The sequence below is a fragment of the Zerene cesonia genome, chromosome 4, assembly GCF_012273895.1.
Source record: "Zerene cesonia ecotype Mississippi chromosome 4, Zerene_cesonia_1.1, whole genome shotgun sequence".
NCBI classification, from domain to species: Eukaryota; Metazoa; Arthropoda; class Insecta; order Lepidoptera; family Pieridae; genus Zerene; species Zerene cesonia.
In genome coordinates this window covers 6165021-6190977 of record NC_052105.1, presented here as the reverse complement: position 1 = coordinate 6190977, position 25957 = coordinate 6165021, and the positions used below count along the sequence as shown (strand labels likewise).

Sequence of the window (25957 nt, the reverse complement as noted above, 5' to 3'; positions counted from 1 at the left end):
TAGTTTCGGATATAGCCACGGGTAGCGCTGACGGTAAATCAGTTTCTCCCCACCATGGCTTCGCACTGAGCGAATAGAATAAGTCTAGTTGAATGAAGTAATGTTTGAGTTTCTGATCTGATTGTTGTATTACTAATTCATATAACTTGCTTCTTTACATTCAAGTACGAGGGAATGTAACAAATATTAAAACGAGATCGTCAACACACAAAAGGCTTGTCTGTTTTAATTATATGAAGCGTCCGAAAATTGTATATTTAATCAATCCGATTTACAAATATTAACGTCATTTGAATAGCATGTTTCGTTATCATAAAATATGGCATTTGAAAATTGAATACGTAGAAATATAATGATTAAAAAATTGTCAATACAATACAAGATTTAAATGGAATCACATGGGAAGTACCATCTTTCAAATATAACAGTAATCATAACAATCTATTCATCCAATAGAAGGGTATGAGGTAACAAACAAATACAGTAACCTTCTTTTTTAGACGCCGGTTGGTAATATAAAGCTGCAAAGGGCAAATGTTAAATTCTTCAAGCCACAACCACAAAGCGTTGGTATATACGGAATATATATAATAATACAGAAGCAGATGCAAAAGATTTCATCGAAAATAATAATTCCTTCGATACAGTGACACCCGCTCCAATAAAGTAACGAACAAGTTGAATTGAATAAGAAATAGCGAACGCCGCATGCAAATGCGACAATATTGCTAAACTCGACCTGTTTCATCTAAGCCGAGGCATTGTCAAACTTTATTTTTATCCGAGAATGTATCCCGGAATGTCGGTTTAATACGTTTCGATAGTTCTGTATTTTTCGTCTTTGGGAAGGAATAATCAAATTCGTTTCGATCGAACGAGCTTTGTGACAGTTTTGTTTGTTGCGACTCGTACAGGCTGTATTTGGGGGGAATATGATCGGAAATGTCCTTACATTTGCCCAGTATTGATGACTGGTTGTGGGATCTTTTCAGTTCCTGCTTATAATAGTATGTTTTTGAGTTTCCCTTTTATTTCACAGCAATTCGTTTTATTGTTTTCAATTAGCACAAGTATATAGAGAATAATATTTAAGCGTAGATTCAAATATATATGTTAGGCTGGTCATATCAGACGGCCTGCCTACCTACAGTAAATCATCAATCTATGAAATTGATTTATAATGCTCCTACGACACAAGGGATCACGGGACTTCGATTATGTTATTATAGACGATTTATTCTAGTCTTCAATAATCTAATATTATATATAATATATACCCTAGAGAATAACTTTCAAATTGTTAGAACTAGATCAAATTTAAGTGTGACCACTTGAGAAGCACCAGCTTTCGAATAGAAAAAGAATCATAAAAATTGGTTCACCCAGTATAAAATTATCAGCTAAACACAAAAAATATAGTGGAATTATAACCTCTTTTATTCGAAGTCGGTTTAAAACAACGATGTTTGGAAATTTAAAACGATATCACTAAGGAATATATATTTTTATAAGACAGAAGGCCACATCCCCTCCTCCGTAAAATATCGATCATTAAAATAAAATAATAATAAAAAAATAGAGTTTATTTTCTCACATCAGTTACATAAGATAAGTTTACACATTTTCAGTACATATAAATAAGTGTGAGACTGGTGCCTAAACTAGGTAATAAAAATTACCTGTATATTAGGTCACCAGCCATTAACCATTTACCAGGCAAAACATTAGGTATATTACGTAGATAATTAACATTATTTTTCAACGAAGTTAAATTTTGCATGCCGGCTATGAAGGTTTTGTTTTACAGAATAAACCTAGGACAAGGAACAATATCATTGGCGTATTTTAGTTAAAGCTGTTTTAAATATTAAATAAGCTTCAGTAATTCTTTTTATGTAACATACATAATTACATTGTATATATATATATATACGTCTTTTTAAAAAAATTTATTATCTTTTCCTATTTTACTTACTAACTTTCTTTGTCACATTAATAATGTTTTATCAGCACATCTGATTTATTATTGTAAGAATAGCTGCAAGGAATGTACACCAATATTATAAAGAAGATTTTTGTATTTTGTAACGGTATCACGCAAAACCTTCTTTCACCATTGGAAACCTGCAACTTCACTGCGTCACATAGGCTATTTATGTACCACGGGCGAAACCGATCGAACTGAGCAATAAATGAATAAAACCTATCAATTCACTCCAATGTAGAAAACAACAACATCATTGTATAGTTCAGTCCATAATTCGATTAAATATAAAAAGAAAAACCACAATCCGCTTAACCCTAAGGTAACAAGGAATCGATGTAAAAATCAGTCGCGTGTTTCCACCCTGAGTCACCGATCGAACGCTCTTAACAACGACTTAAAAGGTTACAGTGTTGTTTCTTTTATGTTTGCCTTTATTTAAAACTGCTGGCTTTATATTTCGCCCGGTTTCAAATTGCACTCCCGGCTTATATAATGTTAATTTACACATGCGCAAGAAATTTAATTATGACTTAAGACCGTTCGAGTGTACGGAGCTTGCATTTAACTACTCGTTTACGTAATTTTTCATTACTTTATAAACTTTACATAAAAATATTAATATGTGTACATTATATATAAACTAGCAGTCCGCCCCGGCCTTTCCCGTGGTACATTTATAGCCTTAGCTCAATAAATGGGTTATCTAACACTGAAAGAATTTTTCAAATCGAACCAGTAGTGCCTGAGATTAGTGCGTCTAATCAAACAAACAAACTCTTCAGCTTTATAATATTAGTATAGATTGAAAGGAAGAGTGTAGTGTAACCGGGATTACCTAGTATTTTGCAAGAATATTGGATGAAGTACGAATGATATATAATCTACCATGTATTTTCTTTGGCGTTTACGTTTACAGATTATGTTCTTCCTACTGGTAATGTCAAAATAATGAGATAAATTCAAAATTTATATGTTCCATTTATGCCTTTGTTTAATATGATAAATAAAACGCAATAACTGCGTAAATCATAGCACAATCAGATTTATATTAAAGGCAAAACTTACTTTCATACAATCTTAAATGTATACGGCGAAACACCTCACATTAAATGTAATTTTTGTAATATCTAAAAGCAAAATTATCCCTAATATAATTTTAGTAATTTGAGAGGATGTACGTAAATAGTTCATACAAAAACGATCAGGCTGAAATTTGCCACTGAAATAGATAAAAGTCTAGATAAGCCCTTAGACATGATATTCAGGCATTAAGCGGGTAGAGCCGCGTGCTGTGCAGTGTTCTTCAAAAAGTTATCGGAAATTGCTTAGAGCATCCGGGTACAACAACCTCTTCGTTTTTGGGAACATTTTTAGATTGGGTTAAAAATATCCCCAAAAAAGTTGCAACACGCAAACATATACATTATATATACCGATTTACATTGGCAATCAAACTTTTATTTTTCAAGTCTAATATCAATTTTAAGTAGATTCAGTTGTTATAATAAAATTAGAAAAGTAAGGATATTTTTAAAAAGCTCATACGAACAACGACACAAGCCTTTGTTTAAAATGAAATCTCAAGGAAATAATTTATCGAAATTGCATAGACACAAACACAAGAGGGGTGAATATATAAGTTTGAGAAGACCTTTAATCCACCCTGTTTTAATGAGCTATAATTTACTGAAGGCTGGAATTTTAAATTTCGTTACGATAATTTGTTTTCCGTATTCACAGTTACATTTTCCTGTTTTGTTTCACCTTCTTACTGTAAAATTATCATGATATACTTTACAACAAAACTTACTGCATTATTACTTATAACATAGCAAGTTAAGTGAATATGAAAAATGTCTTTTCACAATACATGAAAGCGCAGCTGCTATTGATTTTTTTAATAACATTTGTGTTTGAAAATCATGACACTATATCATATCCTGGGCCTGTATAGTATCTAGTATCGTTGTACTAGGATTTCAATCATGTATAAATTATTAGCTTTCTACAGCTTCGCCCGCGTCAAAGGAAAAAATAGGCAGTCCGAGGGTTTCCCCGCATATTTCAGTTCCCGTGGAATTTCCGAGGTAAAAACTAATACTCGGTCCTTTCCCGTAGTTCAAGCTATATCTGTACCAAATTCTATATCGCTTTAGTGTATGTAAAATATATAGTGTAGATGATGAAATAAAATAGAGTAACAACTTCGTACCAATAGCGAAATCATATAAGAAATAAAAGTGATAAAATGTATATTTAAAGAATAAATCTGTAGTGTTACTCAAAAGGATTTCTTCGAAACAAAGGCATATATTTGTTGAGATAAAAATATTATTGATATTACATCCATACAATATTAAATTCGTCAAAACATCGTCGAAACCATTCCGATTTTTCACTAAGTCATCGTAACTTATAAAGTACTGTTTGGTTTTTGTTTCCGAACTAATATAAGTTAGCAGAAAGTATGAGAACGTAAAATGAAACAAGAAAATCTACTGGGAATTGTTTAAGAAACTACTTCAAGAAATCAAAGAAAAACTAAAAAGTACTTTGAGCTTATTGTCTCGGAGTGGCGTTTTATAGGTTTTATTAGGAAGGCTTATTAGCGAAGGAAATATACTTTTATGTATTAATTTTAAGCCCCTGACGCAAAAAGCGGGTTGTTATACGTTTGCCGTCGATGTCTGGATGTCTCTGAGTGTTTGCGTGTCTAAGATTTCGTAGCTCTTATGCTGGTGAAAGAGTCACGCTGACGGCATACCGACCAGTGACCATTGGTGCTCAGAGCTGAGTCTGAACGTCTAAAAAGCGTTACGCGTAGGTACCAGCGTGTGCGCTGCATAGACGGTACGGATTTTTGTGGTTTCTAGCTGTGATTTATGTAAGAGTATTAACTCTAGAAAATAATGTAAGGCATTCTTGCCTTATGATTAAGATGCACTTAATCGATAGTATTACTATTCATTGCGGTATATATATATATATATATATATAGGTTTATAGGTTTTGAACAAAGTTTAGGTGAATATTGTACTGAACTTATTGTATATATATTGGAATTTTTATCTCAATAGAGATCGCATTTTTCTATCGTTCTCAATAAAAAATGTATTTTATGTTTCAATATTGGTAAATTCCTTTGAATTCCGTTAAAGTACAATAGCACTAAACACACAATGCATTCACCAGGTGATATAATACATACCAAAAACATCGATGCATCCGATCTGCCACGTCATAGTAGGCTGTGTGTTTATCTGACACATGTAACAGCCTCGGTCTTCAGCCCGCAATGGACGTATCCGTAATTGCCAGGTCCGCGGAGGGTCCAAGCTCACTGCGTATCGAGATCCTAGGACCGCTCGCTCGTGCATCGTGAGGACCGTTTGGTCTTCCGCACGAAGCCATCCTACCTGAGGACAAAATAATACATTTATTAATACCTGGAGCCTTTCACGTCTATTTAAACACGTTTCCTCCACGTATCACGATGATACAAAATATTATTAATTTTAAAGCACATTAATAACAACTGTACATGTGTAATCTGTTATAATATTTATTAATTATGTTAGGTATTTTAAACAATGCTGATATGTCGACTACACCCCGTAACGTAACGTAACGTAACGTGCAGTAAAAATCAAGTGAGATATGTTATTTGATGAAACAAAGATCACGACCAAGAGTATTAATCTCATCATCTCGCCCGTTTAAATGTTCATACAAAAACCGCAAAAACAGGAATAAAATAGTTTGTTTCGTAACGTAATCACCCCGCAAACTCGCTCGTGGAAAATGAATAAAACTTTAGAAGTGCTGAATTTAAAACGTTTATCCCTGTAGATATACAGTAAATACGAAACCAGTAATAGCCCGGCGATGTGGGGCACAAATGTTTGTTCCCACACTATTACGTACAAGCATACTCCAACTACTGTTTACTGTCACGAGTAATGAACTCAAAACGACTGGAAGTATCGAGGAGCTAATTCATAAGACGGAGTATGCAAGCTTAGACGAAGATAAAGCATACATTATATTGAAAATTCATTTTCGTATTGCAGAATTAAAAAATTGATTCGACGTATATGTCTGTGCGATTAACAAATTGTATATCGCATTGTGTGACATTAGAGTTAAAAGTGTACATTACCGAATTTTAAAATGAATAAAAATATATTTTTGCCGATATCTCAGCCGCTTATAAAATCTTAAAGTATAATATCATTATCTAAGTCTCCGACAACATTTCTGAATAACTTAAATTTATGCACATAATTACTATATTTTAAGTTTTTAGCATCAAATAATAACTGATTACGTCGACTGTATGAGTAGTATTAAAACTAAAACTATTTCAAATGGTAGCGACACAAAGCGACAGTGAAGCGATATTTCTCATTACATCACATGGTACGCAGTCCAAACACCTCTCGGATTATAAAACCACATGCGATGTATCACTAGCGAATAATCTACGTTGTTTGTATATCTGTATCTAGAGTAGATGTAGTTTGAGTTGAGTAATGGGGTTGATATTATTTCCGACTGTAGTATAACACATATAAGTTTTAGCTGTTGTAGACCGTATCTATTATACTTATTTCATTGCTTCACGATTTTACTTCACCATGACTCCATATTAGATTTCAATACAAAACAAGTCTCCTTTGAGAATGTATTTCATAGATTTTTTTTATGTCATGGTCGACAATGGAGCTAGTGGGTCGCCTCATGGTAAGCGCTACCACCGCCCATGAACATTTGGAGAGGCGTAAGGTCAATTGTGAACTGTACACCTCTACATATGGATTACCGAGCTTAAATTGGAAAGGAATTAAGAAAGGATTGACGAGAGGAATAAAGTAAAGGCCTAAAATAAGGGTAAGAAAAAGGCGCAAATATCCTCCGGCTCCCCCTCTCACCAAACGAAACATGATACTATTCAGCATGCTAATATTTCAAGCCGGTCTCTGTAGGGATGTGCTTCTTTCCCGGTGCGAGCTGACCTAATTTGTGCCCAAGCGTGCTCGACTCCCATATACAAAAATACATATTTCACCCGAGGCCAGTATCCTTTTCTCTTCCTAGTCCCTTCCTATATTCCCCTCATCAGTTCTTGCATTATTCCATACCTTTTATAGCCGGAAATCCATTTACAGAGACTTAAAGTTTGCAAATTCCCTTACGCTTCTGCGAATATTCATGGTAGCGCTTGCTATCCATCGTCCTTCATCTTGCTATTTACATCCACTTACGCGGTAGATCTTATTCTTAGAAGCAAATGTCAATTCACCAATTTTCAGGCTAAATGGCCTGCTCTTATATTAGTCATTTCATTTTAGTTCTAAAACTCTAAGTAAAGGCTAAAAATCAACGGCTTAATGTTTTCCTATCGCGTAATTATGAAACAAATCTCATTACATTCACATTTCCACCCAAAACTTTCGGTTTATTAAATCCAACAACAATAGAGTATAAAACAGTATTGTCCAAAACTTTACTAAACTATTAAAAGTGTATTATGCATATATAATGTAAACCTTAAATTATATTAACTCTATCAAGTTTAGTGCCGAACTTTGATATCAACTCTCATGATGTTTCTACAGAATATAAAGTACCTTTTAATCTTTCGCTTTAAAGTTCAAATAAGTTCTTATTCGATTTGTTCTAGCGAAAAGGATGGGATAATATTAGATTCGGATGAGATTATATAAAGATTTATACAGAAAATTGGCGACTTATAAAAGAATTCGAAAAGAATTCTTCATTTTTATTTAATGTAAGATAAAAGTATATAATGATGTAGGTGATTAGCTGTATTTTAAGAGGACATATTTATTTTAATTAGATCTATTATATCGATTTTGTATTCTACATGAAATAAATCAACTTAAATACAAATCGAGGTCGAATCATACATTACAGTCCTCAAACATGTAAATTGTGGTTAGATGCCGAGTGTGCGTATAGGTTTGAAATTTAAAAGCTTAACACATCAGCTATAAAGTCTAATTTAGCTCATCGTCAATATACATTAGAGACAACCTAGCAGATTTTGCGACTACACCAATACTAATAATAGGATCGAAGTTTCGAGTACTCTGAAACAGTGGTGGCTCCGGAAAGCAGTAGTAGTAGTATATCGGGAGTTCGAGACCAGGCGTGCGTGGTCAAAACCGTGAAGGAAAATGTCGTGAGGCATTTAAAAGTTCGTCGACATTTGACTTCTGCTAATGGAACTTGGCCAGCGTGATGGATTATGAACAGAACCAGAACCCTCATAGGACGCCTGTGTCACAGCAGTGGGAACATACATGGGCTGATGATGGTGATGTTAATGGTGGTGACCCCACCACTTTTTTGGCACTCGCAATGGCAAGTTATTGAAGATAATCAATCAATTAACTCACTTTGTGTTTCCCCAGGTTCAGTACTGAGCAGCCGAGCACAGCCTCCCGCCCCAAAAAGAACGTGTGATTGCCGATCGGCCTCTCGAATTCCGGCTCCTCAGAAAACTTCTTTGTCGTGTGAGAATCTGTAACATACAAAGAGTGGTTTAAATTACAATCTATCGCACTAATCCTATCCTACTCATATTATAAATGCGAAAGTTTGTAAGGATGTGTGTGTGTTTGTTGCTCTTTCATGCAAAAACTACCGAACCGATTGCAATGAAATTTGGTACGTAGACAGCTGGATAACTGGATGTTGTGTTATTTATTTTTTTAATTCTTGTTAATAGTTCCAACTCAGGAAAGCAGATTCTATTATATAATAAGATTGACGACCACGTTATAATTTGGTTACCATGGGAACGACATTGCGCCAAACTGATCCAATCAAAGAAATTTATTTTTCCCACGCTTTTATATATTTCTTTAAGTTTCTATGTAAATATAGGAAATTATATAAATATTGTGTATCTTTGGTCGTTAAAAATAATTGGTAATAATAAAAGGAATACGAGAGAGTACATTACTATTTATATTCTCCCTGGTAACGGTTATTATTTCCCTTTACAGTACAAGTTTATGTTATTTATATATATAATTATATCTGGTTTAACCTTATACATTTGCACAAAGGTATGTAGTAAACCTTACTATGAGGGTTCTTTTAAAGTTAACGATAGCAAGATTTTTTTCACTATGATCTATTCCAAAAGTGTTCACACTTTAGTTCAAGCGGACAAACCGAGCTGATTTCTTTATTTATTTCTTTGCAATTAATGAATTGCGCGAGTATTACACATCTTAATATATATAAATTTCGTGTCACAATGTTTGTCCTCAATGGACTCCTAAACCACTTAACCGATTATAATAAAATTCGCACACCATGTGCAGTTCGATCCAACTTGATAGATAGGATAGTTTATATTATTTCAATTACGATAAAAGACCGGGCGGAGCCGGGGCGTGCAGCTGGTTATTATATATATTAATGAATAAATCGCGTTTAAAATCCGTTAAAAAGTTTTTAAATTCTAAATAAATGCATTGGTTTCAGCTTAACACCCCACCAGCATCACAAACTCAACTCAGGTAACAATGGAGACTTGCTTCATAGAGATACTACTAATCATAAATACACAAGGCCCATAACGCACAACTGGGCAGAGGACTCAAGCATACAAACAAACAAACCGAAGCACGTCTATTCTCAACCGATCGAAGTAAATTCACCTATCTGGACCACAAGCCGCAACATCGCTGTCGCCTCTTTGAGCGCATAGATTAAGTGACTTAATTTATAGAACAGTGAGTCGTTAAGGGATTTTCTATATTTAATCGTCAGAAGTACGTCCAACCACACTTTCAATTCAAACAACATTAAAGATTAAGGATTTGATCGCTTCTTATATAATCTAATGTATGTAATATATTTAAGATACTTATTAGGAATTTAAATATTTAGTAATTAAAAACAAAACAAAATTTCGACGAGACTAATTCTTTATTCAAAAATCTCTGTAAGGTTCCATAAGTAAAAAAAGGCGTTGGCAATATTAGATATAGTATGTAATTTTAGATGTAGTCGCGATTATATTTAAAATTCAAAATATTTAAGAATAAAATTCATTATTGACGACAATTTTGTATGGGCGATAAAACAAGTGCTATCTTACTTGACTGGCTGAAGGCTGTTCAACCTTTTGAAACAACACCAAGGTTTTATAATCTTCACTAAAGGTCACTGTAATAATTAATGCAATAATAAGTACAAGCGTAGTGGTAGAAGATACCACTGCTCGATTCTAGTGTTATTATCACTGTTTATTTATACAATTAATGTATACGAATATTATAAATAGATCAAGGTACAATTCTGAGTTTGTGCCGCTGTATGGATTAATCTTTAGATCTAGAGAACCGATTTTAAAAACTATTTTATATATAGAGCTATGTAGGAGTGTAAATTAAGGGCTATATTTTTATTTATACATCCCGAATGAATCCGAGTGAATCCGAAATCCCAGTGCAGCCGGGGCGAGTGGTTGGTTTTAAAATGTTAAGGGAGTATATAACGTAATTAGCGAAAGGTTTTTGCAAGTATCTGTTATTATTTTTGTAATATATAATAAAACTGAAGACGAGGTTGCATGATATTTATTACGACTGTATCAACTGTTTATTTTACAAAATCCTTTTTAGACACTTTTGTTTTATTTTAAAGATCTATCTAATCTGGCTTTATTTAATTACCTACATACGAGTATTCGGGATATTTTATTCTTTGGTTATAAGTTGGTCTCTAGCCATAATGTATAAAGTTTGCCAAAATGTGCCCAGTAGTATTTACTAAATTGGCGCGCGTAGAAACAGGCAATTTAACAAACAGTGAAAAAATTACTGATCATTGTTTTGAGGTCTACAAAAAATAAATATTACATAGCAATTACGCTTTTCAATAAATGTTGAAGGTACGGATTCGTCTGGTTATTTTTTACTACATGATTTTTTTATAAAAGCATTATGTATGAAATAAACAAAATGATAATAAAAACTGAAAATACGTCCCTAATGGGCTATCACAAAATCTCTTCAACGACAAATTCAATTTTGATAGGATTTCTTTCTTATCGAATTTAGCAAATACAATGGATTTACGTATTAACGTAATTTGTTTTTGTAAGACAGAAATAGAAGCCAATATTTGGCTTACCGAAAAATTTGATTCCGTCGATTCTTCAGACGAAAATAAATTATATTATAGAAGCTTTTTCGAGTTTAACGAGTCGTCAACTTGATTATTTTATCCTCCGTAATTGGGTAGGTTTTTGTACCATGTATGTTATATAATGAGGTGATTTTTATAATAGAGCACATTTATTTTATAGTTTCTGCATATTTCAATATTAAGCAGTTATTAAGTTCTGATGTATTCTGTATATTACAAATTATACACTTTTTTAATGTTTTGTTGGAAAAATACTGAAGCGATTTAAAAAAATCTTTCACCGCTAGAAAATTGCAACTTCACTGAGCGACATATGCTATAAATGTACCATGAGCGAAGCCACAGCGAACAGCTAGCTAAGTAATAGATAAATATTTTCACACCCAAATTTATTAGCCCAGCAAACTTCAATCAACTTACAAGAGCTTAAACTAGGCATCGAAGCATGCACTAACAGAATACACCTAAACTACAAACTGCATTAAACAGTACATAGAACCAATATTGTTCTATAATATCATTATGTTTAATCAATAATAGACTTTGATAGCTCGGTCTTAAGAGTTAAGATCGCGAACTTGGAATCGAAACTCCGCTAAAGCCCCTTTGTTATTACCGCTACAAAGTTAAAACAAAGTTGAACTTAGAGACTATTCAGAAGTTATAAATTGAAATATGCTTATTTCAGGGAGCTTTGTGTTTTGGCTTTGATATTGATACTCAAGAGACAAGAATTGTAAATTATAGGCTCTTAATTCAGCTTCGGTTTTGTTTGTTAGCTGGTTAAACTCTATATGACTTAAAAGCGTGTTCTATAATGCCTTACAGTATATTAATTATCCTCTGCTTTATATAACAGTCACATGTATGATACGCAAGATGCAATATACTAATTTAATATATAATGTTGAAAACATAATTCTACAAATATGATGAAAGAAAAAAACTACATAGATATTTTTAAAATTTCTTTTAGCGACCGAAAACCATGCACAAAGGGACAATATTTCAAATTATACTCCAAGCAAAATCGCGTATTCTAATTATTGGGTAATGATATGTACACCTGTGTGCATGCGGCCTTGTGTACAGATGTGATGTGAGACCGTTGATTAGTTGATGTTATATGTGTGCTATTAAAGCCCTCGTAGCCTTGTAGTGGACGGGGCAACTGCAGCGCTCTTATTTGAAAATTCGAATATGTTTTGGCATTAAGGTTGATCAAATACACAATTACAAACATGTTAAAAATTATGCATTGCTTGCAATGCATAGACTAAATCTTATACTAAGCGAGCGATCGCGCATTGTATTGCGTTCATTGCGAAAGTCGGGAGTGGGAAAAAAGCGTCAAAATGCTTTCTTGTAGAAAGTCTGATACAGTTTCATTTCTTGCCTCCTTTATCCATTCTGTGATCAGTCAGCTAGTGTATATCAAAAGTAGATACAAACAGACAGACAGACCGACAGACAGACAAATTTACTTATGCATTTATGATATTAATAGGGGCAGATTATTGTGTTTAATAAAACTATTTAAAAGCATCATCGATATTAAGTTTACATCCTCACAAAAGGTATATAAATAGGTAAAAAAACATCAATATTTTTTGTATTAAGAATCCAGTTATCAACAGATACCTTTTGTCGAATAACAACCCCAAGTATTTCAAAGAAATATAGCTACCTCAATCATCGTAATCCGTCTACCCGTTTAGACTTTTAGGGAAAACGTGTAAAAATGCGTCGCTTTTGAAATGAAATATGTATGAAGCATGTTAGATGAATATTTCCACACACCACACCACACACACCACACACACCACAAACTTCTATTTATACCTTAGGAATGTAGTAATCGGATACATTCTGAACTAAAAGTAAGTCACTTGTTTATCTTTTGTATAATGTTTGTATTGTCGTTGTCTGGTAGAGATGGCTTTTAGCCATAAGGCCGCCATTTGCATACTAGTTTTAAGTTGCTTTTGTTAAATTTTATCTCTGTATTATACTTTGAAACTGTGCAATAAAGAATAAATAAATAAATATATATCGTTTTATTTCAAAAAGAATTAGATGCTCAAATTTACATTATTTTGAACAAAAAGAATCACTCAATGTCACTGAACTATTGATAGTTTATTCACGATTGAAATAACGTTAATTCATTCATTCATTAGTATGTATCATTACATTCATCCATAAGTATCATTAAAAGGCAATTACAAATATATACTACATACAAATATATATAAGAAGCTGAACCTAATTAATAACAGCGAAAAAGTGTAACGAAACAATATTTTCATTTAAAGTTTGATAACATAAGAATAACCTTATAAATTTTACAAAACATTAAGTTAACTCTATTATCATGCCGTTGACCGTACTTGGAAATGAATGTGGAATGCCAACCACATATGCCATAAAAGTCACCCGTGATCATCCACGACACTAAGTTTAAGATATATGGTTCATGTTTCAGGTAATTGCCAAAAATATTAGCATCACAAAAAGCTGAAAAGGCTCAACCGCCTACGCGATTATAGGAGCCATTTTGAACATTATTTCAAGAACGTCTGAGTGGACCAAGAAAGGAGAACTTCAGAGAAAATCTGTTTATTTATAGTCCGAAATAATTATGAAATATAAAATGTAAATCGACTTAAAACGTCTCGTTCAGAATTTGAAGTTTTTTTTTTTCTATATTCGCTTACCTTCTACCTCTGTAATGAACATTTAAATTGCAGCGAGTACTAACTACGGCTAGGGCAAAAGAAAAATTATGGTGTTAACTTGTTTTTGCGAATGCTCGTGAATTGAAGCATCGCCTTTTAATATATATAACATTTTGGATGAATTGATTCCAATATTTCATTCTCTAAAGGTCATAAATTATATTTACATAGCTAGGTGTTCTTTTAAACCGACTTAAAAAAGAAGACGGTCTTATGTCGATCATATTTTTGGATTGTTACTTCAGAACTTTTTCTTGAACCAACCCATTTTGATGATTCCTTCTTTATTTAACCTTTCTTATAAGTAATAAATAGACTGCTATGGGAAAAGTAAGATTTAATCTCTAAGATAGGGATCCGAAACTATTCGATCATCCGAAAATCATCCATAATGAAATTGATTCGCATACTAAATGATGTGGTTAATTTTAACTATTGCCGTAACAATGATCATGTTTTTAATAATTAATACCTTTGATCGGACTTCGCTCTGGTAAAATAATTATTTATAATATTACTGGCTAAATATGTAACTGTTAAGTGGGTAAAAATATAATAATTGGTTGATTAATAATTTTTTAACAGTTATCGAAACATATTTTATGATTTAAAACAATGTATTTTTAAGTCATAACAAACATAATATGAAAACAAATCAAATATTTTCTTATCTCTTGTTATGATTCAAATCATAACAAACATATAAAAACAAATCAACTCTTCTGTAGTATAGCGACAGAAATACGAAGACTTAAACAGAAATATCTGACACAAAATATTTACTCAATTAAACAAACTGTAAGCTGACAAACAGCTTAAAATTTAAGTACGTCGACGAAAATGGGTCAAGTTAACATAATCATGAAAGTTTTCACCACAATTTCTACTACTGAGAGGAGAGGGAACCGCACTGGTGAATATAATGAAAAAATCGTATTTTATAAAAGTTTCTAATATTATAATGTTTTATTTGTGCTTGGTTGCACTGGGAGACTTACGTTTTCCACTAAAAGTATGTACTGTGTGTATTATGAAAGAAAGAATTTAATTCATTTAACGTCTATATATATACTATACTATCGTCTATATATACTATACTATCTATCGTATATGTATATACTATACTATCGTATATATACTATCGTCTATATAATATTATATAAAAATGAAACCCGTTTTCCTTGGTCACGGCATCACGCGTGAATGGCTGGACCGATTTCATTAAATCTTTTTTTGTTGTATTTGTTATTATCAGGAAAGGGTTCTTACGGAAAAAATATTAAGAAAATCTCTCAGAAATATTGAAAAATGTACATTTAATTTTGCATATTTTAAAAAACGCGGGTAACAAATGTCAATGTCTTTTACAGCCATAGATTATATTTATATAAGGAGTTGAAATAAAGAGATGAAAGCGATATAACCGAATACCACGCGGGCGAAGCCGCGGGCGGAAAGCTAGCATGTTATATAACATTTTTTTTACCCCATACCATATCATATAACACTTAAGTAAAAATCTTAATAACTAAATTAGATATACAAAAAATATGAGATATGGGACTTGAATTTATAACACATCCAGAATGTTTGAACTTCTTTGATATTTGTTAGATCTTCATTTTTAATTTCCAATTAATTAACAAAGAATACACAATCCCCTGTATACTATAAAATAATCCATTCATGAATAAAACCCCATAGAACGCTCATGAAATAAAGCCTCTATATAAATATACACCTATTAAATTATAATCCTTCATAGCGGTTCCCATAATTGGATAAAAGGAGCATGCCGTGAACCGAATGAAGCATTCTTGCGCAAACAAACGACCAAGTAACGTTGAAGCTATCGCTAACCTTTCTAGCACGACTGGCATAAGGACTGTGGTGATCAGGTTTCAGGTTTTTATACGAACGTTTCGTTGACATTTAAGCTAGGTTAATTGTGACATAATTTAGGGAGTTAGAGCTTCATTTTGAATGTATTACTTATTTTGGGTGGTTTTGATTTGACATTCTACGTTTTTTAAAGAGTAGTTTAAATAATTTTATATACAAATTATCTACATGAAACGTGTTATTAGTGGTATGCGTCCTCAGTGCTATCGGGAGTTACTCTTGCCAAGTGGCGGAGTGATTTGTTTTTTTGAAGTCAGTGAATAATTATTACCCGTGCCTTATTGTCATGCCATCATGCTTGAAAGTATAACTAAAAAAAACTTTAAGCCTGGAAAACAAAAACTTCGATTTCATAGAATTCTCGTGTCTATAGAGCAAAACGTCATACATGTGAACATAATTTTCAACATTCAAACATCCATTTATATGCATACAATATGATACTGTCCATCAACTAATTTCAAACTCATATATGGAATTCGTTATACATATAATACTAAATTAATTATATTATGCTGTAAACTGAAAGCACTCTGCCATAGCTAATATAAAACTTTTAAAGCGTGAAAAAAGGGAACAGAAAGGGTGACAAACGCTGCCTACGCTCGAATACAATTGCATTATTTTTCCATATTTTCCTGAAGAGCCCTTTCAGTTGGGTCGCAGTTGTGTGATATGGGAATATTAAGGTTTAACTTGGAAAGGCTGTTTGATAGTTATTGTACTATTTACAGGGACATTTGAATAAAACTCCATACTATTATTAGGTTTAAGATAAACTCTTTGGACTATTTTGGAAATGTACCAGGTTTCGTACGCTTTTAACATTTTTCAGCTCATATACTCAACTGCATTCAATGAAAAACTACTACATGACGTAAAAGTTGTAAGGCTAGCAATTGCACGAATAAGTGGCTCAATATTGACAAATATATCGATCTAAAAAATAAACTAAAAAACTAAATATCTCAAACAAATACCGTTTGAACATGAGCATCATTCACAGCTATGATTTCATGCAATAAGCTAGAGGAATACGAAACCCAACTCCGTTCGCACCTTTTGACCCCGAGTTAAATTTCCCCAATAATTTAAACGTAGCCTTGATAAAAAACGCAATATTGACGCGGGGTTGGGGCGATTCGCACCTGTCACCGAATGCTAATGTGGAACGCCTTCACTATTCGAAATCCGAATCGATTTAGTTAAGACGTTTCATTTATTTGCCCATTTGGCTAATAAATGAAATGTCTTGACGCTGTTTTTATGTTAATATATCCGACAACATGAGGTCCTAAACATTTATTTTTAAAACTTGTTAGTGTTTTCTTCAGCCCTTCTAAATATACACAAAAAAACATAATAATCGATACAGTCGTTTGTTTTTTTTTTTACTTGTCTTAACATTTGGATACGAGGTTTTATATATAGGTCGATTTCGGGCCTTGATCACATTGAGGTACCATTATTTTTTATTGCGATAAAGGGTTAACGATTAACATAACCACCTGTATATGAGGTTGTTTAGGAATTTATTTTGCGGAAATTTGCTATAACGTTATCATCGTTTTAAATGGAATGAGGTGGATTTGGTAAAGAGATTTTACGATCGTCTCGTGTTCCGTTGCTTGAAGTTTTGTTTAAAGTCGATCTTCTCAACTCGAAACAACGGTGGGTTTATTCGCATGGCAGATCTTTCACAATTGTGTAACGCTTTTACAATAAGCAATAATTTATTTGACGACTAAATTCGCTCTTTACATGTACCTAAAGTTATAAAACAGGCATATAATATGTATAGTGCAATATATTACATCTAATTGCAATAATCTGATATATTATTATACTAGGCCGCTACTACGTTTCATAGGGGTCCGGATTCTAAAATGGGACCAAACAACAATTATATATCAAACAAAAACAGAATCACGCCAATCGGTTCAAAACCCACGGAGTAACGAAACCGAAAAAATATGTATATACAATCGAGTTAAGGAACACCTTTGCTTTTGGTAACTTCAGTTTAAAAGTAAATGTTGAAACTGATTATAATTTATCCGGCACTCTGTTTGTCTGGTTTTACGAAGCAACCAAACCACTTTTTCCAATATTAACTTAAGAATTCTAAACACACTCTTACGCCCTCTAAGCATTCACAATAAAAACATTCAAAATATTATTTCACTGAAACTATGAAACCGTATGCGAAATAGCGAACAAATGCCATATGTTTCATCAGCTCAAAATCTCCGGGATCATTTACAAAGCTCGCTCCATTTATCGGGTCTCTCCATTTGTGGAGTCTACGTTTACGGTTTTGAACATTAGTTCAACTTATAGTGGCTTACTGGGCCACCAATGTATTAGTACACTTGAGTTTAGACATTGGTATAAAAAGTCATTATTGCGATTCTAACAGTTTTTCAATAATACTCATACAAGTACTGATAATTATATAAACAAATATTTAAATATATTGTACAACGTATAAAAAAAAAGAATGGTGCTTTAAAATTTTCCAAAGTATCAGAAAATTGTCTATTAAGAAAAGTAAAAGAACGTGTTGCATCTCCGATATAAGAGTAAATATATTGAGTAATAACTATGAGTTTTACTTATTATTATTATTTATCAAAGTACTTAAAATTATCCAATGGAAATAGAACACACAACCTTACAACCAGAACGTTCTCACGCTGATTTCAATACAAATAGAAATGAATACCATTCAATTATCACGTATGGAAAAGATCAAATATTTAAATATTAGTATCGATAAAAGCAATCGGATCTAGAAAGCCAACTGAAAAGCAATTCAGATCGCGCCCGAAGATGAAAGACTGATTATTGTGAGTCAAATTCACGGTTTTTCAATGTATCCGACTCAATCCCCTTTTTGATATGGAAATATGGAAATAACAATACAATAGAAAAAGTTTTCAAGATATATTCTAGTATATTGGGGAACGGTTTTCCTTGGTTAAAACTGATCTAAATTCTAGGATACGAAGGCCCTTGAAGTAATTTATAAGGCTCGGGTATTAAGTATAATGCGTGCGACATGTAGGATATTTATTTTCTTCTGTGCTAGTTTGTTATAACTTAAGGGTGTATAAGCATTTACAGCCTTAAAATATAAACATTTCAATAGCTATAACATTTTCAGGAGACTCATATCCTTTTCCTTGTCAGGCGCCTGATGGTACGCCTGACGGTACGGACGGTGGTACGCCCATGATCATTTGTAGAGGCGTAGGGTCGTCAACAGGCTTTACGTATCTACAAATGGAAAGCGGTAAAGACAAGAGGAATAAAGGAAAGGATTGGGAAGAGTTCTTACTCTTCCTTAATAAGATACGGCCCTCCGGCTCCACCCACTTATACTTATAAGTAGTTAAATTCAATAGTGTACCATACATTATTGTTCATATGGTAATGTACTATTGTAATGTACTATAATTTATCTTATTTAACATATTTCTCTTTTTGTATATAGTTTAGTTGTGCTAATTGTGCACTCCAAATGTCATCAGGGGCCACTGAAAATCAGTGGTGCGAATGGTTATTTTTTATCATTCGCACCAGATACTGAGTTGTTTTTTTTTATATGTATCTTTTTATGTTATGAGTTTTTGTTCTGTTGACAATAAATGTTTATTATTATTATTATTATTATTGATATTATGATACCAAAATTAAGTCATAAAGAAGCATTACTTCTCATATCATAGGTAAACAACATCCTAACAATCCCCGGGCAGTCATTACTGTCGCAGCGATATATTCATCTATACATATAATCTATAGCTATAATTACCCCTTCACCGCAGCTCGCATTATTCTTAATGGTTTATTTTAATTAACATAACCATGCAGTTAAAGGGCAGTAATGAACTTAATAGAATTTAATCGGCTCCACAAAATAGGTTAAGTCGAGAAAATGGTGTATTTTTAGTCATTTCCATCTAAATTAATTGTTTTAGTTGCATTTATTGGTTAATGTAGTCTGGGTATAGGAAATAAACGTAAGCATGAATACTTAAATACTTTGTGAAAGAAATGGTTTCGTTACGTTATTATATCTGCTTAATACTTTCTATTTGTTACCATTAATAAGAGGATTTCACAAACACACACAATTAAAGGTGCTAAAACAATAATATTAACACATTCAAATATCGTACATACATATTTAATGGCTGCCTAAAATACGTATTCTCGTGTTTGCTCCAGTGAACGTTACACAATGACAAGTGTTTTAAAATTAAATGATCGCGTAGAGCGTCTGTGTTTGTATAATTTACACAAAGGGTCGAATGTATTGAATTATTGTACGAATTTCCACCGTTAAATTCGTGAATATCCGTGGATTTTGCATTTTATTAATAAACTAGCGGTCCGCCCCGGCTTCGCCCATGGTACATATATAGCCTATAGCCTTCCTCAATAAATGGGCTATCTAACAATGGAAGAATTTTTTAAATCGGACCAGTAGTTACTGAGATTAGTGCGTTCAAATAAACAAACAAACTCTTCAGCTTTATAATATAAGTATAGATAGGATATGGGGAAGTGTGATTGGATTGATAGTTGGAATTATATTTGAGAAGAAATCGTTTAAATTCATTATTTGTAAGAATTGTCACAGTGTAACGGTTTCACGGTAGATTCTTATCTATTGCTCCCGCCTCCTTGTTTCAGTGGTTAATGTGTTAGCGAAAAACCGAAGGGTTCTGGGTTCGATTCCCGGTGAGGACGCACAAAAAAATGTCTGGGTCTGGCAGGACACAGAAGGCTGATCACTTACTTGTCCGTAAAGAAAATCGATCAGTGAAACAGATGTATGTCATCTACCCCATACCCCACTAGGGGACACGGGATTTAAATTTTTTCATTTATATTGCTGCTAAAACTCAGTCACGTATTTCATGCGTGTTACGTTAGAAATAGTTGTAACAAAGTCAATTAGTTACAACTAGACTTAACTTGGGGAACGCGTTCTAACCGAAAACGGGTTATAACTATAAAATAATACATAATTAGTTAGCAGTATTTAGAAATTAAAAACTTTTCAACGGATTTTAAACGCGATTTATTCATTATATTATTAACCCGACGTTTCGAACACTTTACAGCGAAATACTCCACATACCAACTGCGGAGAAATAGGTGGAGGTAGTTCACAAACAACAATTTTTGTATGACCTTCAAGACATATAACATCTCAGTCTCCCCGTGACCACGCTCGCTGTATATAGAAACACTATTGATATCCGACACTATTGTGAATATTTATTTCAATATCAATTGTGAGTCGAACAAATCTTCTATGTGTTGTGGTAAATGCCGAATTTGTATGCGGTTTATGTGGTAACTACCCCAATGCGATTCTGACCCAATTCATGATAGTTCTGCCCCTATTAATGTGTTTTGTAACAATTAAAAATAAGGATGTCATAGTATTTTTTTGTTCAATTTTCGTTTTTACTGTTTTCCGGAAATACAATATTAAATACTATGAATTACGTGGGTTTTGATGATCCTCTCGTCTTCTCATCTTTGATTTAATATGTAAGAATGATAACAACGGTAAATGAATTAATTATAAATACAGTTCGTACTCCTTTTCTTACATATTTATAAAAGTAACTAGCTGCGCCTCGCGGTTTTACCCGCGTAAGTTCACATCCCGTAGGAATATCAGGATAAAAAGTTACCTATATGTTATTCCAGTTGTTCAGCTATCTACGTACGAAATTTCATTGCAATCAGTTCAGCAGTTTTTGCGTGAAAGAGCAACAAACACACACACACATCCTTACAAACTTTCGCATTTATAATATTTGTAGGATGATATCTTAAGAAGTAATACCAAACATTTTCCTGAATAAAGATATTAACACCTTTATATGTTATCTGAGGCAAGAAATTAAATACGTCAATCATCAGGCCTATCTTCATCATTCAAGCTTAGGGAATACATAAGATTAACAAGACGGAGAAAGAGGTTAAAGTTAATTTTGTTTAAGGAATTTTATCACTGATTTAACATTTGAGTAGAAATATACTATTCTTCATTATAAATTAGTCAACATAGTCGAAGGAAAAGATAGTCCCTTGGCTCTCCCCCGCATACTTCTTGTTCCTGTAGAATTTCCGGGACTAAACTGTCTTATCTGTATTTCTTACGTCACAAAACTTCTCAAGTACCAAAACTTATCCGATTTGGTTCAGACAGTGTTACTTTCGCATTTCAATTAGTAAGGATAAATAAATGCTAAAATGTTTAAAATAAATTAAAAACTTATTATCTCTTAAACGTATATCGTATCTAATCTCACATGTGACGCAAATGCATCTAAGAAACAGTTGAGTCTGTATTATAAATATAAACTAACTTTAGCAACGGAGCTATTTCCTAGTATGTGTTGTGTCTAGAAATAATTGGGAGGCTAAAGAATAACATGGGCTGCTTTGTACCGTGTTGAAACATCCTATTCCCATGGGAATTTCCTTTCACTACGCGAGATAGGCGGCAAGAGTAAATCTAGTATTCATTAAAGTAAGTAATGTTTCCCTTACCTCTCAGTGCCATAGTCGGCAACAGAGCCAGCGCTTGCAGCATCGACCAAAAACAGGATCGTTCAGTCCTCATTCCGCAAACGATTCAGTCACCTCAAAAAGTACATTTTATCACTACCGGTCATTACACTAGTTCGTTTAATCACTGTGTTCAATATACCGCCATCTGGTGGTTGGAACTAAATGGTTTGTGGCGTGTGCACTGCAACTATTGCTAATGTAGTATAATTATGGTATTTTAAAAATATAAATATCGTCGTCTATATGATGGTTAAAGAGTTAGTTCAATTATATTACATTCAAAATTGCGGTAATTTCAGTCTAAAAAAGAAACGTAAAGTACGGGTGATTGACCTCTGTGCTCTGTTTAAATTGAGTAACAATTCAGGTCATAAATGCAGTAAATTTTCAACTTTTTGTTAGATCTGTATTACGATGAATTTGTTATATTACTATTCTGAGTTTGTATGTCTGCGTTTGTACTATACGTCGTCATTAAAGTAAGGTTACAATTATGTTACAAATTAATTGAAGGTTTAAAATTTTAATTAATCATGTAATGTCGTATAAAAAAATTATATTCAATACAATGCTATCGAAAAAAAGTAAGTGAAATTTGATGTATGGAAATGGACGTCAAACGAATATGCGTACGTGACGTACTCTGGCCGTGTAAGAACTTGATATACAAATCTCCATACTAAATTATCACTATCTATCTAGTACTTATATAACTTTTTAAAGAACAGTATTTTCTCAAGATCCTAACGAAGTCAAGGCATATTCGTATATTCTATTCGTCGTAGTTATCTAATATATCTGATAAAATTTTACGTCTTACATGAAACATGAATGTAGACTAGAATGATACTCATTTACATATCCCCTGAGAGCCGTAATGTAGTCAAGGGCTGTTCAGACCGGGATAAAAATAGATTAAAATATTATAATGCACAACATATTGATGTTTTGGTATTGTTGAAAGTGTAAAGTCAAGATAAAATGACTTAATTTTATCTTTAAGTGAGTTCAATGAGGTGAGATTTTTTTGTATTGCTTTCTTTCTTTTTTTTCATGAATTGTATGGCATGTAATCATCATCTCATTTAGAATTGACGTCATGTTAAAAATATTCATTAATTTACAAAGTGACGTTTGAAAAGAAACTAATTGTAATTATTATTCCACTCTAAACAACTGAAAAGTGATCAAATATACAAACAATAGTCGTAAGATCAGAATTCAATCAAATAAGACTTAAACAAGAAGCGAATCGTCTTCAACCTTTGTTATAAATACAGACAAATTGATCGCGAGCAATAAGATCGAACCACTTTGATGAAGGACTCATTGTAAACTCTAATATTATTGTTACGAAATATCTTGATTGAAACAATCAAATAATTTACATGAAAACAAAATTAACGAAACAATCATAACTTTATTAAATTTCATACAAACAAAGGAACTGGTTTACACTTGATAATTTACATGTAACATTCTAATTAGAATGTTTGTTTCTGTTATAGTGGGATATATAAAATATTAATACAGTCTTTATTTTTTTCTGAGGATTTTTTTCTTATGAGTAATGATGTGAATTTTGAATCTACTGCACAATTTTGTATTATTAATTCGTCTATAACCTATATCTTTATTAAAACCGAAATACAATAATCTGTAAAAATACAAAAGAAATGCAGAGTGAAACGCAAATAATAATGATTCTAACCATATACCAGTTCAATCGTAAATCCTTTATACACTCACAATTAATCTTTCAATCACAAACATCGAAACGTCTACGCGGAATCGTAGCGCGTCACGTCCGCCTCGTAGGCCGACTCGTAGCACACTGAGCGTACCATAGCACACAGCTACGTAGCGGCTATGCTACGAAGCGTTGCATGAAAAGGTTTGTACTCAAACGCTTAAACCCTGCGCCTTTTTCATGAATTCGAGTGTCGCTCCTCACTGTGGTTTGTTTAAGAAAGATGCCTTTGTAAGTCACATTTTGTAATGGTCAAAGGACTATGGTTATTTTTTACATTTTCTAAGAGCTTGTAGGTTTTGTGATTATGTGCTATACGCTATAGGAGACTTTGCTTCAAAACAAGTTTTACATTTCAAATGCTTGAGAACGCTAAGAGTTTTGCTCGCTTCGCTGTGTGAAGATATTTATTGGGAAAGAGTGTTCCTTTCTATGCGACTTTTATTTATTTTCTTATAAATTATACAATTATTTTACTAAATTATTGAAAAATAAGTGACTTTGTATTTTTTCTTTATATATGTCCTATAAATGGAAGATTAACATATTCCCAAATTACACATTGAAGTAATTTAAGCTGAATTAGCATTAACTTCCATACTTTATAACTATGTATCTACATTATTTTAATACTTATAAGCTTATCATAGTTTTGACCTTGTTTATAAGTTAATACTTCGGGTGTTCAAGAAAATTCGTATATTTAAGTTAAGCCTCTTAAGTTATGACACGTTATAAAAAGATTACTTGTGAAGAAGCCGACGGCGACCTAAGTGTTTTCTCGCCGCTTATTGCTCGTATGAAGGGTTTGCAAACCTTTTAATGTTTTAATTTTTTTACGATATTTGTGACGTATAAAATTCAATAACATAGTATAAATTCATCGTTTATAAAAGTGAGAAAAAGTGTTCAAAAAGAATATTATACTGAATGTATAATTAAATCTACACCATCTCAATTAAAAATTTACGTATTGTATTATAGGATAATAAAATACATATTATACAATATTTTTATGCATGATCAAGATGTTTTTATTATATATTTACGCCCCTAAAATAAGCTTAAATCTTTAATTATCTGCATCAGTATATTTTGGTCATCTAATGTGAAACTGGTTAAGCACGGTTGAAAATAAAGTTTAATTACCTATAATAAGTTTGTACTCGAATCATAATCGCTTGAAAATATTACAATTTAATTTAATATAAAAAGGAGTGTTCAAAATTCGTAATTCCTTCAAATACATTATCTATATTGTATAGAATTCTTTGTAATTCTAAATAAAATAAAAATACAAACAGAGAAGTCGCAAATAAATTGATTACAATACATAGAAATGTAAAATTAAAATTTAATTGAATTTTAAAGTTGTTTAACTATAAATCTAAAGTTACTAATATTGAATTATTATGTAAATACAAAAAGGTTCACCTCCTCTGTTAAGCGTCATCAATTATTATAAGGCTTCCGATCACACGAAACCACAGAAGTTTCTTAAGAAATCGGTTTAATGTGTATACAATATAATCGTTTTCCCATACAACATTTTTGTATGGAGACCCTTAAATTGTGTTAATAGAACATACGTTGATAGGCTCGTGACTTGACTCTTTGGAACTTGCCCGTCATGTATATCAATAGGACATGGTAAAATCTACAAAAATCAAATTCGTATAGTTAGGCTAGGCTTTGCTCCGTAAATCTATTTTTATCTAAATTATTTATTTATACCAGATAAGTGATAGAGTATTTTACAGATCCACATAGTATATTTTATAATTT

At 32.5% G+C, this 25957-nt stretch overlaps 1 protein-coding gene across 2 annotated transcripts in view; it reads right to left on the bottom strand.

Annotated features, from left to right (window-relative positions):
* LOC119839651 (limbic system-associated membrane protein) overlaps positions 1-24258 on the bottom strand; it is a 48756-nt gene extending 24498 nt beyond the window's left edge. Inside the window, exons 1-4 of one of the 2 annotated variants that reach the window (XM_038366051.1) lie at positions 24134-24258; positions 22402-22603; positions 8410-8534; positions 5196-5403 (exon numbers count right to left, since the gene is read on the bottom strand). In XM_038366051.1, coding sequence (XP_038221979.1) covers positions 5196-5403; positions 8410-8534; positions 22402-22474 — 406 coding nt within the window. In that variant the 5' untranslated portion in view covers positions 22475-22603; positions 24134-24258. Of the gene's footprint in view, positions 1-5195; positions 5404-8409; positions 8535-22401; positions 22616-24133 lie in introns of both variants that reach the window. The other variant, XM_038366050.1, reaches the window with a different exon arrangement.
* Positions 24259-25957: the final 1699 nt, after the last annotated feature.